Source organism: Drosophila navojoa, chromosome 3 (genome assembly GCF_054131105.1).
Source record: "Drosophila navojoa isolate 15081-1374.11 chromosome 3, UAZ_NAV_1.0, whole genome shotgun sequence".
Lineage (NCBI taxonomy): Eukaryota > Metazoa > Arthropoda > Insecta > Diptera > Drosophilidae > Drosophila > Drosophila navojoa.
The window spans coordinates 31,232,263-31,250,000 of NC_142891.1; the positions used below are offsets into that span (position 1 = coordinate 31,232,263).

A 17,738-nucleotide genomic window follows, 5' to 3' on the forward strand; every position below is an offset into this window, starting at 1 on the left:
CATTTCACTTTCGTGAATGAATATAATAATGCGTTCGTCATCAAGTTTTTGGGTTGGTTGTTGTGTATTGTTAGTAACTCTTGAATATCGGTATGTTGCAGACATGGATTATGTGTTGCTTGAGTTGAGTCATCGGAATTGGTTTTGAATTGTCTGATGTATATATGTTATTCTTTGCAGCCAAAATACCCATATATTTTTTTCGACAGTATTTCTTGGAAATAATGCTCGCAAAGGCATTGACACTTTTGGAAATCGCAAGATTTGTTAATGGAGAGTGGGTCGTACTAGATTTTTCTGCCAATAAGGAAAGTGGTTTCGAACCAGATAGAGAAGGTTTCAATGGTATTGAGAAAGAAGACATTGATGACCAAGATGAAGATGATGTTGATGTAACCATTTCTTCAAATAGCACTTCTTTGTCGAATATCAACCTAAAAAGTTCTTTTCCATAGAGACAACACAACTTTTGAATGAGTGTCAACTGCGGCTTCTCGCAAGTACTGCCTTGCCTCCTGAAAAAAATTGAACTTTCGGAGCCCATACAATTCTTTTTATTTCCAAAATACCTTTTTGAGCATATTTCGAATGAAACCAATTTGTACATTCGCCAATAAGACCCCAATGGTAGTTCAAATTTTACTTTCATGGGGATTCGGCACTTCGGAGTTGACATATAAAGTCTTATCATTGGCATCCAACTATACTTATGCTATACTTCCCAAGGAAAAATCACGTCGATTCAACAAAGCAAAAAAGGAATACGTAGAGATTTACCGACCTTTTGCAGTATCACAATACAATGGCTATATCTGATCGACAGCATAATCGTAAGATATAATATTTTACTAAGAAGTAGACTCTTGCAGGTTTGCATTTTTACCATCTAATCGACTTGACAGACAGTTTAATGCTTGCTTTTGTACAAACGTGTACATAACGAAAATGTATCAAGCTATAAGCTGTTAGGATCTTCCGACTTTCGGATAAATATTGCAGTGGTGCTAAAAAAATTTAAACCAAATATATAATGTGAAAAAAAAGTTTAATGCTCAAAAAAAGGTTTCATAAACTCCATTAGGCCAATTAACAAACGCACGTGCAGCAGCAACTTATAGTGTTGTGACTAGCGGCACGAAGCTCGATCGAGAAGTCCTTATTTCGAAAGTGAATTATTATACTTGTTGGAGTGGTGGCGTCGCCGATATACAAAGACCGGTTTGTAATTTCTTCGTTTTTCTTGTATAATATAATGTCACATATATAATGTCAATACCAGTAGAGGCAAGTGACAAGTGGGGGGAGACGAAGCACTCAGCGGGACGCTAAATACCGCAAAACAGTAGGAGTACTAGTGCTGGGGTTGAGTTATTAAAAAAATGCTGTTAATAACATAGCATGGCGATGTGTGGGAGGAGTATTTCTTGTTAGTGGTATCAGTCATTAACATGCCCCCCCCCCCCCCCCCCCCCCCCCCCTCCTGCAAAAATTTTATCAAATAAAACACATATTTTCACGAAAATAAAAATAAGTAAAGACAAGCTATGAGTTTAACATGATGTCTATATCTATGAAAATCACTTGGGCGCAAAAATAATTTCATTTTTATTTCTTACATCCAGTCGAGCACTCTCGACTAGAATTGTCATACTTGTTTGTATATACATATTTTTAATTTTCAGCTAAAAATAAAGATGAAAGTCGGGCAACACAACTTCTACGGAATATGATGACTCAAACTTTTGTATTTCCTGTAGCATCAACTATAGCATTAACAAAAGTACCTGAGGAACCATTGCCACTTTTAAAGGTAACAATTTTAAAAGAAAAGAAAAGAAAAATTATCGAATTTTAATTAACAGGACCTGCCTGAACCAAATGTTGTTAAAATATGTAGAAGAAAGCAAAGTTTTCCCACTAAATCAGATTGTATGGAAACCCCAGTGGCGGTTGAAGGATTAAAAGATAAAAAGGTATAGCTAAAAGATCTCTACATTTATAGATATATGCATATTTATGGGAATAAATACAAATTTTATAGAGCCAGAAATGTAGCAGTACATCAGCTTTACCTACTTCTCAAAAGGATATGTCATGTTCTAATTGTGGTACTTTGACAACAACAATTTGGAGACGTAGTGTAAGGGGAGAAATGGTTTGTAACGCTTGTGGATTGTATTTCAAACTTCATGGCGTCAATAGACCACATTCTATGAGACGTGACACTATTCATACTCGGCGCAGGCGTCCAAAAGAGTGCGAAAAATCTAAAAAAAGTAAGCAGTCATAACATAAACATTTCTTGTTTCTTGAAATTCTTTTATCAATAATGCTAAAAAAAATATATATATATAACTATAATTTTTATGACTGATAGGGAACAGGTCAACACCTATCAACACAATAGTGGATTATGAGACGGATAATATAAATAGCCCAGTAGAATGCAAAAAATTGAGAGTGCCTCTGTCCCAGGAGACGTCAACATATTCTGATTTAGTATTTAAGGTAAGTAGTATTTTCTTTATAATTTTTTTTTGTCCGGATGTAATTGCGGTAGTTACGAGTTAATATTTATTTATATATAATTAATTATATTTGGGATTAATTTGATAAACTATAAATTTATAAACCTGCTCGACTTGAAGATCTTCTCTTATTATTTATTAATATATTTATTTAAAAGATATTGAAAAAATGGGGCCAACTAAAATTAAAATAGCCTATAAAAAGTACATCACATTATAACAATAGTATCACCAACCCGATGAGGGTATTTTATTTGCCAGCCTGGCCAGCTATGCCCTACTTCACAGCCAAATGTGATCAGTGATACTATTGAAACTATGAAATGACAGTGTTAAAATGGAAAACTTAAAATTAGATGTTAAAGAAAAAGGAAAGTCTTACAAATATTGCAAGAAATACTGAATCGAGCAATGAATAAAAAATAAAAAGAATTGAGTCAAAGAAGAGACAAAATGGAATATAGGATAGGAATGAGAAATCACTACACAACATTGGCAAGTGCTTATGCCTTGGCATTGCGATTGGGTTCCCTAAGGTAATCTAATAGGATGAGATAGCTCTAAGGAAAATAAGTGCTAATATTTATTGAAATTAACACTTAAAAAATAAAACGCACTATGCAAAGAATAGTCCGTAGTGCACACAGGTAAATGAAGTGGACGATAACGTCTAGTTGTTCGGGACGGAACCGAAAAATTTAGACGACCCAACAAAGAGGACGAATCAACGATGGAAGACCAATGAGCAGAAGCCTATTATTGTAAGACTATAATCGTCTCAGCTAAGATCCCTTAAGGCAAAGAGAAGAAACTGTTTTTGAACCGATTCGATACGATCCTGATACAGTTTATGATACGGAGACCAAAAAACTGAGCTAGCGAAATACATTTTTTTGGCTTCATTTATGATGGTAAAAATATGAATATTAAAATGAAGTCGAAGAAAACACCAAGGTCTTTGATTTAAATATGCGTTTTAAGGAAATGTTATTAATTTTATAGTCAACAATATAAGGAGTTGTACGACTGAAAGTCAGTGTCATACACTAATATAGATAGGAAGGTCATTTATCAAATGGGAAAAAAGTGATGGGCCCAAATGGCTACCCTGAGGTACACCAGACGAAACAAAGATAAGTTTAGAAATTTCTGTTCTCAGCAAGACTCTTTGGGTTCTTCCTTTTTAAATAGGATGAGATCCAGGACACGAATCTAATGGAAATCCTAAGCGTTCCAGCTTTAGAATTAGTATTTTATGATGTACTGAGTTAAATGCTTTACTGAAGCCCATATAAATAACATCAGTTTGCTTTTTTAGAAAAACTGTCATTGACAAGATAATTAAATTCTAGTGGAGGACGTTGATCGATTTTGAACAAAACTATGCTAAGATGGTTGAATAATCGATTTCTGAAAAGTTTCAAGGCCGATGTATAATTTTTTCAAATAACTTCGGAATAGCGGATAATTTTGTAATGCCTCTTATAATTGAAAATATCATATCTTGCTTTCCAAATTGAAGGGAACACAGAAGTTTCCAAAGAAAAATTAAACCATTTTAGTAATGGTAACTGAAGAGAAACACTGCACTCTTTTATCACACAACTTGGAATATTATCGGCACCAGGAGAGAAATATGATTTCAAAGTCCTAGAGATGCTGCAGTGACCTTAGGAGCATTCATGGACCCATATTCGGGAAGTGAATATGGATATGTGTTGCTATAAAGATCAGCAGAAGAATAAGTGGATTGAAAAAAATCCTGGTCAGTACGAGTTTTTTCAGCACCAAAATCAAATTTGGACGGCAAACCAGAAGATTTGCGCTTTAAGTATACAAATTGTTTAGGATATCAACCAAACTGACGTTTGCAACTAATAAGATAATTCTTATAACGAGAATTTAAAAGATTGAATTTAGATTTGGCTATGGAATATTTAGACCAGTCGACACTTGAACCAACGTTTTTATAATTCTTATATCATTTAGTTTTATTGTTTCTAAAATTCAAAAGAGTCTTAGTGAACCAAGCTGGATTTATTGAAAGAGAGGGACGCACACATCCAGAATAGAGTTTAAGATTGTATAAAAAACGTCCAGCCTGTTAAATTAATCATTTCGTTCAGTAAAACAAAATTGCATTTTCGATAACAGCGACTTGGTTTAGTAGACAAAGGAGTATAAAAGAGATGATTATCAACAGCCAATAAAACCTCTAAAGTGGGGTGATGTATATCCTCAGGTAAGCAGAAAGGAGTTGATATCACGGCATTAATGAGCGAATTAGATGATTAGAAATGAAACATAAACAGCTTAAACAATTCATCGAAAAGATAGTGATCGATTGTCGGACTAAAGTAAGTTGATGACCAAGAAGTTTTTGGAATATTAAAAGCTAGTTGCGAAGCTAAACTTCGATATAAAATCGTTAGCCGAAGTCTTGCCTGCAATTGTAACAGATACTACCTCACATCATATGAAAACCTAGATAAGAAAACTTGCTTCCGAGGAGACGACACATAAGGTAATCGCGGGAGTGGCTGAAGTATTGTCATTCATTTTTTGACAACAATTGGAGAAGAGTCCAATTTTCGAACAGCTTCCTAATGATAAGGGCAAATCTCGAAGCTATACTAAGCTAATATTTCTTAAGCAGCAGCCATATTTCTGGATAACTGCTTAAAAATCTTTTTCAGTTTCTGAGCCCATACATATATTATCAAAGCGACGTTGCACCAAACTTCACAGATTATTAAAGCAAATATAAGAGACACATCAAACCACGGATCAAACCTTGAGACTGTTCGACTACGATGTTCCCTGAACCTTTCTTCAGACTGCAATCATACTCATTTACGAAAATAAAATAAAAAATTTCCCGATCCGCCCACAAGGGGCGTGGTAAATCCCGAAATCGTATGTTGGAGTGGTGGCGTCTTCAATAAATACTAAAGATGAGGTTGTAATTTCCTAGTCTTTATTTGGAGTATGGCAGCTGTGTCGCTCGTATAAAAAGTGTAATGTATATATATGCCAGAAGAGGCAAGTGACAAGTGTGTGCGGGTGTGAGACGCAGTAAGAGTGGCTATATGTGTGTGTGGCTATATTATTAACAGAGTGCTGTTAATAGCATAACACTATATGGCATGAGAGGAGCAATTCTTGTTAATGGGATCTGGCATTAACATACTCCCCCTTGCAAGGAATTGCAATTGAAATTTAAGAGAACTGTGGCTATATTATTAACAGAATGCTGTGAGCCAAGCAGTTCGTGCGGTACTCCGGCTCGAAGGACCAATGTATAAGTACCGCAATGTATAAGTACCGCTCCTAGGCACACGCGGCACTGGAAGGAATTGGTATCGCGTGGCTTTCTGTTTGCTGAGGACGGCGTCTTTATCTGGAAGATCGAATGAGTTGGAGGTTGAATTGCTTGCTCGTCAAAACACAACATGGCAGTTAGTTGGACAGCACAAGGAGCACAGTGGCTTTATGGGATTGTTGGACCTGAATGAAGAATATCATTCAGGCAGTTATTGAAACCGACCCTCACTTTCGTAGTGGTGCTGTCGGGTACTAGGAATGGCAAGATGACAAGGTTGTCGGAATCTCAAGTTTCGCCTCTTTCGGAACGCTCAGAAATGAAAGTTGCTTCGGATCCTGAGTCGACTAAAGCACAGGAGGGATAGATTGCTCCGGAATGGCATATATTGATCATCGTCGTGCCAAGGAGGACACCTCGCGTGTTGGGAGCCAGATACTTTTGAACGTTGGACATAACTTGCGTACGAAGCGGGGCTGTAGCTGTTGCGGATGCAGCAGAAGTCCGAGGAGTATTGTCCCTATGGAGTAGGGTGTGCGTACTGGTACACTCTCGTAACTGGTGACCCTTAGCGAAGCAGTTCAGGCAAAGATTCTTTGCTTTGATGTATGCCTCTCGTTCATGGATAGACAGCGGGAGAAACCGACGGCAAAATCGGATTGGATGGTTCTCTTTTGAACACAGATCGCACATTGTGCTCTTCGAATTCACTTGCGTTGAAAAGGAGTTGACTCGTTTGGAAGGTACAGAGTTCGCATATCTTGGAAATGAAATTGAAACTGTTGGTGCAGAACGATCACCTACCATAGCAACGAGAGCAAGAGCACGCTCGCTAAGAAAGTGACTAACGTCCTGCCGGGCTATGATTTCTGTTTTCCGTGTCAGGGAATGCTCCCAGAGAGATCGAGTGTGATCTGGCAATTTGGATGTGCTCACGAACACAAGGATACAGTCCAGTACAGATTTGAGCATGCTCGATTTCAGTGACGCACCTATGAATGGTGCCATGTAACTCTCTGAGCTGAGCCTGATTCCTTAGTGACTTTGGAGAGCTTGAGCAGGATTTTAAGCTGGCTGTTGAATAACAGCCGCTTATTCTCGAACCTATCACACAGGGAGCCCCAAGCCGATGCAAAGCCGTCGTTTGTGCGACTAAGGCATTTGCATCGCCTGCTGTCTTTGAATTGAGGTGGATTAACTTCTCCACCGGAGTCAAACGCGGATTATTTATGTAAATGGCCGTAAACAAATCCCGGAATATTGGCCAGCGCAAGTGGTCACCTTGGAACACATCTGTATCAACAGGTGGAAGATGACAGCCTCCAGACGAGGTGGACATAGAAGCGGGCGGTGCACTCGATGCGGAATGTTAATCGATCTGTACCCCCAGGTGGGTTGTACACGGCTCACAGACTGTGTAGCAGTTGTCGAATTTGGCCTCCATGGCTTCAACTTCGCCACTGCTCGCCCCTTGGCTTAATGCTCTGCCACAGACCTTATACTGCTGTTCAGCATCATCCCACAATGTCTTGACCCGATCTCGGTGGCGTTAGAATATCCGGGACTGTCAAGCGGGCTTCGAATTTAATGAGCCGCGATTAAATCGGACAGGGACATATTGACTGGATTGGCGAGTTTCGGACTGGACCGGGAACGACCGGACTTCGCTTGAAAGTGCTGGTGGTCCGTGGTTTCCCGGACGGAATGGGAGATGCAGAGGCACTGCGTTTAACCAAACGCGAAGGGGGTACACTCAGTTGCGCAAGACTCGAACGATCAGACATGGATGCTAACCAGAAAGCGAATATTCGTACAAACAGAAGTTAGCACACACACAATTAGCAAATAAATAAATAAAAGTAGAAAAATTTAGGCTTGGAGGATTAGTTATTAAATTGCCAATTAAAACTATTAAAAATAACAATGGATATTGGTTTTTATTTAATAGTTCGAATGAGGAGAATGTTTGAATGAATGTACATACATATGTCACTTTGCAGCCGGCGACTAGTATATGAGTATGTACGGATGTGTTACGCATAAAGGAAAATAGAAGCACAATTACAGTGCGCCGCAACATATTAGTACTACTTGCTCTTCTACATATACATATGTACATATAGGCATGTAATCGATATACATATGTAATGTAAATTAGTACATATATACATACAAATGTATACACAAGAGAATATGGCGGTACTTATCTCGACGGCCGATGGAATGCTGATGCAATTGATGTGGATGAAGCTCCGGCTTGAAGGACCAAATGTTGGAGTGGTGGCGTCTTCAGTAAATACAAAAGATCAGGTTGTAATATCCTAGTCTTTATTTGGAGTATGGCAGCTGTGTCGCTCGTATAAAAAGGGTAATGTATATATATGCCAGAAGAGGCAAGTGACAAGTGTGTGCGGGTGTGAGACGCAGTAAGAGAACTGTGGCTATATTATTAACAGAGTGCTGTTAATAGAATAACACTATATGGCGTGGGAGGAGCAATTCTTGGGATATACATATGATGAATACCAACATTTTGTAATCAACCTATTTTGGATACCACGCCCCTTCGCCCCCAATTTGCAAAAATGTATTTCAAGTACTAGAGACTTGTGCTTTAGAATGTAATTTTGAGCATATGATTACGCTCTAAAAATTTCATTAAGATTGTATGTCTACAAAAAAAGTTATTCACCAAAAAAAGCGCAGCCCAAGCGCAGTCGCTGCTTACTGAGCAGTTAGCAGAGCGCGGGCTTATGTGTGAATGCTGATGCGATAAGATGAGATAAGAACTTATGATTCTGTAAAGATTGACGGAAAAATTATATTATATATTAAAATAATATATAAAATATATACGCCTACCAGGGACGTGGCAAAGCGTAGCGTTGCGACTTTTCAAATTCTGCTATATTTAGGTCACTATTGATGCTGGAGACCTGAAATTTGGTCTGAGTCTGACCTCCCAATATTTATTTATTTATTTCTTAAAGCTATTGACAAAAACGAGAGTCAATTTAAATTAAAAAAAGCCTAAACAAAGTACAGGATATCAATATCAATAGTAACACCGACCCGAGGGGGGTATTTTATTTGCCAGTCCGGCCAGCTATGCCCACGTCTCACAGCCAAATATGGTCAGTGATACTAATGAAGCTATAATAAGAAAGTGTTAGTAAGAAAACTTAGAAAAAAAAATATTAATTGTAGATGTATTACCTTTATCTAACTCGATAAATAATAAATAATTATTAAAATAAAAAAAAAAAAACAAGAAAGAAAGCTCTAGTCGAGACTGCTCGACTACGAGATCCCCTGAACCCTACAAGCAACTGATATTTCAATAATAATTAGCAAACACACACGCATACAAACAAACACACGCACACACATACACATACAAACAAACACACGAATATACACACAGTCACATATACAGGCGATTGCGCTTGGGTTGCGTTGCAGTGTTGGCAATATAATGACAACTTATTTGTTGAATAATTTAATTTCTAGACGTACTATCGTAATGAAACTTTCAGAACGTAATCATAATGTTAAAATGTATGTGTATACCGAAGCACAAGTCTCTAGTATTTGATATACGACTTTTACAGAGATGAGGGTGAGGGGGTGGATTTAGGGGTGGGGGGTAAATTTTAACAAAAACCGAAATTGTATAAAATACATCTTTATATACATTTTAAATTTGGACTCTAGCTTGAAAGATGTAGGAGATATAATTTTTTAAGTGATCTTCGATAAGGTTTTTTATCGATAAAAAAGTATCGGAATGAGTTATCGTTTTTTAGTGATAAACTCGATATGCGCGTGATATATACGGACATTTAAAAAAAAAAGTTGAAGTCTCTAGCTCTTATATCTTCTGAAATCGACGCGTTCAAACATACGGACGGACGGACGGACGGACGGACGGACGGCCGGCCGGACAGACAGACGGACAGGGCCAAATCGACTCAGCTTGTCGCCCTGATCAAGAATATATATACACTGCGCGTCATCAGGTTAGCGCCCCCCTTTACACTCAACCTCAAAGCTAAATAAAATCTAAACCATCAGAGCTCCATCTTTGAAATTTTTTATACTCCATTTATTTCTCTTTAAAATACAAAAAGAATGGCTACTGTAACAATAAGGATTATTTTTTAATAATTTTTTTTGTAAAATGTACAAAAAATATGTAACAAAAATTTGGTCATCAGATTAGCGCCCCCTGCATTAAATTCAATTTATTTAAGCTAATGACCAAAAATAACACCGGTATTTTAAGCTATTGTTACTTTTAAGTAATATTAGTAGTGCGTAGTGCCGCCATTGTTTAAAATTACTTCAAAAATTCGATTAGGAATGGAATTATAAAGTTCAATATAATTCAAGGATATGGTTGACCAAGCGTGTTCAATACCTTTGATTAACTCTGTCCTTGTACTATATTGCCTTCCGGACTCATATACTTTCCTGACCAACCATCCCCAGACGTTTTCGATGATATTAAGGTCGGGTGAGTATGGTGGCCACTCCATGAGATCAACTTTTTGGCCCTGGATCCAGGACTTCACGGATCGGGCGGTGTGAATTGGGGCATTATCGTGCTGGAAAGTCCACTGCATGTTTTGAAAAATGTTTTGGAAATGTGAAAAAGCAGTTTTTAAAACGATGTTATAGTCCTGTGCGTTCATACGCGATGTCAAAAATTGAAGCTTGCATCTGAAAAAACAACATACTGCCATTGCAGTACCCAATGCATTGGGTAGACCACGTCATGTGCGCTCTGGCAAAACTAATGCGCATTTCTTTTCTCAGCATATTGAGTGGTGGTTTTTTTTTAATTTCAGTCTCTTTATGTTATTAGCTTTCTTAATTACTCTTTGGACCGTTGATAAGCTCGCCTTAACACCGGTTTTTTCCCTAATCTTAGTGGTTGAGTCATGGGAATTCGAAGCTTCCCGAACTATTGCTCTTCTATCTGCTTGTGAAATCACTTGATTATTGCCGCCTTTATAGTTTTTTCCATAGTTTTCCTTATTTTTAAGAAAATTGCCAATTGTTTTCCTGTGTCTTCCTGTTTTTTCAGCAATTTTATGGAAGGATAACCTAGAATCAAAGTATGCCTCAATCTTTGATTTTTCATCAAAAGATAAAACTGTTTTTTTACCCATACTGTACATTTATTTAAAGTTATTGAATACTTTGAGCTTCCCAAAAAATTTGGTGACTGTACTTGGCAAAATAAGCAAGATAACTAAAATTGCATTTGGGGGCGCTAATCTGATGACGCAAAATAAGTGCACGCATTCTTTGCGAAAATAAAGAAGAATAGAAAATAAAATATATATATCTCTCGCGCTTGATTTTATTATGAGAGACATCTCATATGTTGACAACAAAATCAAAACAAAAACTACGAAGTTGCGTGCAATAGGAAAAGAGAAAAAAGCAAAAGAAGATGAGTGTGAAGGGGGGCGCTAACCTGATGACGCGCAGTGTACTTTGTGGGGTCTGCCACGCCTCCTTCTGCCTGTAACATACTTTTAACAAAACCATTATACCCTGATTTCCCATTTTCAATGGGTTCAGGGTATAATAATTAAAATAAACAAGTAAGAAAGCTCTAGTCGAGACAGCTCGACTACGAGATCCCCTGAACCCTACAAGCAACTGATATTTCAATAATAATTAGCAAACACACACACACACACACACGCATACAAACAAACACACGCACACACACGCATACAAACAAACACACGCATATACACACACTCACATATACAGGCGATTGCGCTTGGGTTGCGCTGCAGTGTTGGCAATATAATGACAACTTATTTGTTGAATAATTTAATTTCTAGACGTACTATCGTAATGAAACTTTCAGAACGTAATCATAATGTTAAAATGTATGTGTATACCGAAGCACAAGTCTCTAGTATTTGATATACGACTTTTACAGAGATGAGGGTGAGGGGGTGGATTTAGGGGTGGGGGGTAAATTTTAACAAAAACCGAAATTGTATAAAATACATCTTTATATACATTTTAAATTTGGACTCTAGCTTGAAAGATGTAGGAGATATAATTTTTTAAGTGATCTTCGATAAGGTTTTTTATCGATAAAAAAGTATCGGAATGAGTTATCGTTTTTTAGTGATAAACTCGATATGCGCGTGATATATACGGACATTTTAAAAAAAGTTGAAGTCTCTAGCTCTTATATCTTCTGAAATCGACGCGTTCATACATACGGACGGACGGACGGACGGACGGACAGACAGACGGACAGGGCTAAATCGACTCAGCTTGTCGCCCTGATCAAGAATATATATACTTTGTGGGGTCTGCCACGCCTCCTTCTGCCTGTTACATACTTTTAACAAAACCATTATACCCTGATTTCCCATTTTCAATGGGTTCAGGGTATAAACAATAGAAAAAGAAAAAATAAAATAAACAAGATTTAGAAAATGAAAAAGGAAGGTATTAAAAAAAATTGCAAGCAAAGTTAATACACAAAAATAAGAAAAGAGTAAGGGAAGAGCAAAAATAGAATATAGAATAGAATTGTGAAATCACTACACAACATTGGTAACGAAAATGTATACCAATGCTTCTGCCTGGGCATTGTGAATGATTTCCCTAAGATAAGCTAATAGCAAACTTTTTATTTTAGGAAGAGAGAGCTCTAAGGAAAAAACGTGATAATATTTTTAAAAATTAACACATAGAACATGAAACGCACTGTGCAAAGAATATTCCCTAGTGCACGCAAGTAAATGATGCGGACGATAGTGTCTAGTTGTTCCGGACGGAACCGAAAAGTTTAGACGACCCAACAAAGAGGACGAATCATTATCACCACTAATCAATTTATGCAGAAAAACAATTCCTAAAATTGTTCTGCGATTGGTTAGCGATGGAAGATCAATAAGCTGGAGCCTACTATGATAAGACGGTAATCGTAAATTACTGTCCCATCGAAGATCCCTTAAGGCAAAGAGAAGAAACTGTTTTTGGACCGATTCAATGCGATCCTGATACAGTTTATGCTGCGGAGACCAAACTACAGAGCAATACTCTAAGATGGGACGCACAAGCGACGTAAATAAGCGCTTGGTGATAAAAGGATCATTAAATTCCTTGGACCAACGTTTAATAAAGCCAAGCACACTTTTGGCTTCATTAATAATGGTAGAAATATGAAGATTAAAATTTAGTTTACAATCGAAAGAAACACCAAGATCTTTGATTGTGTGGATGCGTCGTAAGGAAATATTGCTAATTTTATAATCAACAATTAGAGGAAGGGTACGACTGAAGGTCATTGTCATACACTTTGAGCAATTTAAGTCAAGCTGGTTTGCCACACACCAAAGTTGAAATGCATTTAGGTCATCTTTTAAGGTGATGATGTCTAGTTGCACTGGAGTATGGAAGGCAAAGTTTTACATCGTCAGCATACTTAAATATAGTAGAATACGAGATACAACTAGGAAGGTCATTTATAAAAAGGGAAAAGAGTAATGGACCCAAATGGCTACCCTGAGGTACACCAATTAAATAGGATGAAATCCAAGATACAAGTCTAGGCGAAAATCCTAAGCGTTCAAGCTTAAGAAGTAGTATGTGATGATGTACTGAGTCAAATGCTTTACTGAAGTCAGTATAAATAACATCCGTTTGCATTTTTTTAGAAAAACCATCATTGACAAGCGAAGTGAATTCAAGTAAATTAGTGGACGTTGATCGATTTTGAACAAAACCATGTTGAGATGGTTGAATAATAGATTTGCAAAAATGTTGCAAGCCCTATGTTATAATTTTTTCAAATAACTTCGCAATAACATATAATTTTGCAATGCCTCTATAATTGGAAATATCAGTTATTCCACCTCTTTTATATAGGGGAATGATGAAAGATTCTTTCCAAATTGAAGGGAACACAGAAGTATCCAAGGACAAGTTAAACAATTTTAGTAATTGTGACTGAAGAGAAACACTGCACTCTTTAATCACACAACTAGGAATATTATCGGCATCGTGAGAGAAAGATGATGTAAATATCCTAATGGCTGCAGCCAGAGAGGCTGCAGTAACTTTAGGAGTATTCATAGACCCATATTGAGAAAGTGAATATAGATATGACTTGTTGTAGAGATTAGCAGAAGAATAAGTTGATTGGAATATATCAGCAAATAGATCAGAGGAATCCTGGTCATTGCAAGTTTTTTCACCACCAAGGACAAATAAGGACGGCAAACCATAAGATTTACGCTTCAAATTTACAAATGAATAAAATTGTTTGGGATCTCGAGCAAACTGACGTTTGCAACGTATAAGATAATTCTCATAGCAGCTAGAGTTTAAAAGATTGAAGTTTGTCTTGGCGATGGAATATTTGGACCAGTCAACACTTAATAATTTTTAAAACGTTTAGACACAAACATCCAGAATAGATTTTAAGGTAGAATAAAAAAACGATGTTCAGGCATGAACACATGAATATACGATGATCGTATACATGCCTCCGACGCACTCAGCGACTAGCAGGTAGTCAGTATATAAACCCGGGCTCAGAAGAATAAAAAACAATACGAAAGTAAACACCATCATAGTCAAGTGTATTCGTACAAGCACAAGGTGAGGGAGGAGCAAGCGAATTAGGTGACGGTACTATTACAGAAGGAGTTACCGACAACAAAGAAGTCTCCAATTGAGAGAGAGGAGCTTCCAAGCCATTCTGATTTAATATTTCTTTCACAGCACTATACATTTTAGAAAAGTTGATCTGTTTTTCCAAGTAAATCGGGCAAGACCAGCTTTAGTAGAGGACATAATCTTGTCATATTCACGCACCGTAAGACCTGCACACTTATTATACATCATGTTGTCACACAGCCAGCAACTTATAAATTGCGCATGTGTAGAATCAACTGCATGCCTGAAACTGCAACCTTGTTTGTGGCAACTCATATTGGCAACTGGGATCGATCACAAATTACTGAATATAGACAGAAATGTAAAAACAAAGAGAGGTATAAATGTGTTGAGAGCAAGTCCAACAACAAACAGCCGTTACAGAGCGCAACGAAAATATATGTTGAGAGAGCGAGTCAAAACAAAAACAGCCGTTACAGAGCAGATCGAAAGTCCACAACGAGAGAGTATACTTGCACAGCACGAAACTCAAAGATTCGAGAGAGGCAAATACAACAAACAGTAGATAGTGAAAGCTATTATGCACACACTTACAGTAACATACTTAGAAAGAGGGAATTCGGGAGAGCGCAAATAATAGAAACACAAAAGCAGCTAGAAGGCTCTAGTCGAGACTGCTCGACTAGGAGATACCCTGAGCCCTCCATTCTGCACTTCTTTTATGTACACACACATACACATGCATCAACACGCATGCATAAGCCCGCGCTCTGCTAACTGCGAAGTAAGCAGCGACTGCGCTTGGATTGTGCTGCAGTGTGGGCAATAGTTAGAGAATTTAGTTGATGAAGAACTTTTTTTGTAGACATGCAATCTTAGTGAAATTTTCTGGGCATAATCATATGGTCAAAATGTGTGTGCATTCCAAAGCACAAGTCTCTAGTACTTGAAATACGTTTTTTGCAAATTGAGGGCGAAGGGGGCGTGGTATCCAAAATCTGTTGATTACAAAATGTTTGTATTCATATGTACATACACAGTAAATCTGAAGTCTTCACGTCTAATAGTGCTCTGATGAGGCTCTCTCTCAATTTTTCGATTATTCTCGATAAAAAAGTTATCGGATGAGTTATCGAAAAAATAAAGCAAACTCGTACTGCGTATGGTATACACGAGTATGCACACCGAATTTCAGCTCTCTAGCTCATATGTCTTCTGAGATCTCGGCGTTCATACGGACAGACGGACAGTGCTATATCGACTCAGCTCGTCATCCTGATGAAGAATATATATACTTTATGGGGTCTGCGATGATTCCTTCTGCCTGTTACATACTTTTTCACAAAAGCATTATACCCTGATTTCCCATTTTCAATGGGTTCATGGTATAAAAATGTAAATAATGAAACTAATGAACCGACGCTGCACACAAAACTTCACAAAAAAAACAAAGTAACTTATTAAGAACACGGTGAACAACGGATCAAGCCTTGCACAGGAAAATATAAATATTTGCAATATTCAACCGAACCGCACCTATGTGAAATTTAATAAGAATATTTAAATAAGAAAACAAGAATAATTGCAGAGCACAAAAGTAAACACGTCTGTTAATTCTCACTGGGAACTGTCTCTCTGAGACTACGCGACTACGAAGTCGCGTGCAATAGAAAAAGAGAAAAAAGCAAAAGAAGATGAATGTGAAGGGGGGCGCTGACCAGATGACGTGCAAAGTTAATAGACTTTCATATAAATTAAAGGGTACTTCAACAATTAATGTTGATGTAGTTAGTGTGCATAAACTTTATTTGCTGACTATGTTATTGACATTTTTTTTTATAATTGAGGAAATTAACTTATGTTTCTTCTTTCTTCTTATTTCTATTTTCAGAAATACAAAACAGAACTATATGAAACGCTTGAAACAACAGAAACGATTAAAAATGTTATTTTGAAAAGAGCTAACTCGGAATCATTGCCTGAAACCCATGCAGGAGAGGAACTATCTGTTCCTCTTAATCTTGTTTCCAGTGAAAATAATGCAAAGTTAACATACGACGCCAAATAAAATTCAAGTAAACAAGCCATCACGCCCATATAACTGTAAATGATTTTATAAAAACATTAAACCATTTTGCATAATCACACTACATTTTTTTTTTTTAATTTGTTCAAGGTTTTATTTTTATGGCGTGAATTATTAATATATTATGCGCGGAGAGAATTACTTAATTTTGTTTAAACATAAAGTAATAATTAAGGAATTATATATATTTCTTCTTATACCTTTATTCAGTATTTTTAACATTTAAAGTGTTTTCTAAGTAGCTTGTCAAAAAAAAAAAAAAACATAAATAATAATAATAATAATAATAATTAAAAAAATACTGTCATATTCATAAAAGTATATTACAAACCAAATATATTAATTTTTCCGCTTGAGTACTAAAAGAAAAATTCATTGAACTATAATTGCCCTAAGCAATGACATTGCTTATTTCATTAATATTTTTTATATAACTCTTATTTTTAATGTGCTACAGCTTTTTATTGAAATAGTCATTACTTTCAATCACAACTAAAATACTATAAATTCAGGCAGACCGTTTATTTATCCTAATATAATAAAAATGGGCTTATATAAATTTTTTATTTTGGATAGATTTATGTATAGTTTCTACTACTCAGAATTCTAGCTTAATTTATAAATTCAAATATATTGAAAAGAAATTCAAAAATTTAAAATAGTTAAATGCATTGTTTAATAACTTAAAATATATATTATTTCTGTAACAATTTAATACCTTTTGCAATAGGGCTGTCAAATTTTAAAAAATAACCGTGATTACTAATAGTAGGTATTAATCGTTGGCAAAAATGTTCTAATATAATACATTTTTGATTATCCTGAGTATTTATACATTTTAAGTCATAAAACACGGAGGACAGCATTTTTATAAGTAATTTACGAATAGAAATATATTATATTTCGAAATAATTGGCAATTATCTGATTTGATCCAGACACTGTTTTAAAGAGCTTATTGTTTATTCCGCACAATTCTATAGCTAGAAAACATTTGTAAAATCTCTTGCCTGTAAATGAAAATCATGTGATAATAAAATAATCTCCACAGTTTTTAAATAGTTATACTATGCAATTCAAAGCAATATTCATAATACCAAGCAAGAATTTCAAGCAACAATTGAACAAATATTTAT

At 36.3% G+C, this 17,738-nt stretch overlaps 1 protein-coding gene across 3 annotated transcripts in view; it reads left to right on the plus strand.

Annotated features, from left to right (window-relative positions):
• The window catches only part of GATAd (GATA zinc finger-domain containing protein GATAd), a 37,654-nt gene extending 20,981 nt beyond the window's left edge, over positions 1 to 16,673 (plus strand). The window contains exons 4-8 of one of the 3 annotated variants that reach the window (XM_089257653.1): positions 1,683 to 1,810; positions 1,863 to 1,973; positions 2,042 to 2,276; positions 2,378 to 2,508; positions 16,409 to 16,673. In XM_089257653.1, coding sequence (XP_089113779.1) covers positions 1,683 to 1,810; positions 1,863 to 1,973; positions 2,042 to 2,276; positions 2,378 to 2,508; positions 16,409 to 16,585 — 782 coding nt within the window. In that variant the 3' untranslated portion in view covers positions 16,586 to 16,673. The remainder of the gene's footprint in view (positions 1 to 1,682; positions 1,811 to 1,862; positions 1,974 to 2,041; positions 2,277 to 2,377; positions 2,509 to 16,408) is intronic. The other 2 variants (XM_089257654.1, XM_089257655.1) reach the window with 2 other exon arrangements.
• The last annotated feature ends 1,065 nt before the right edge of the window (positions 16,674 to 17,738 follow it).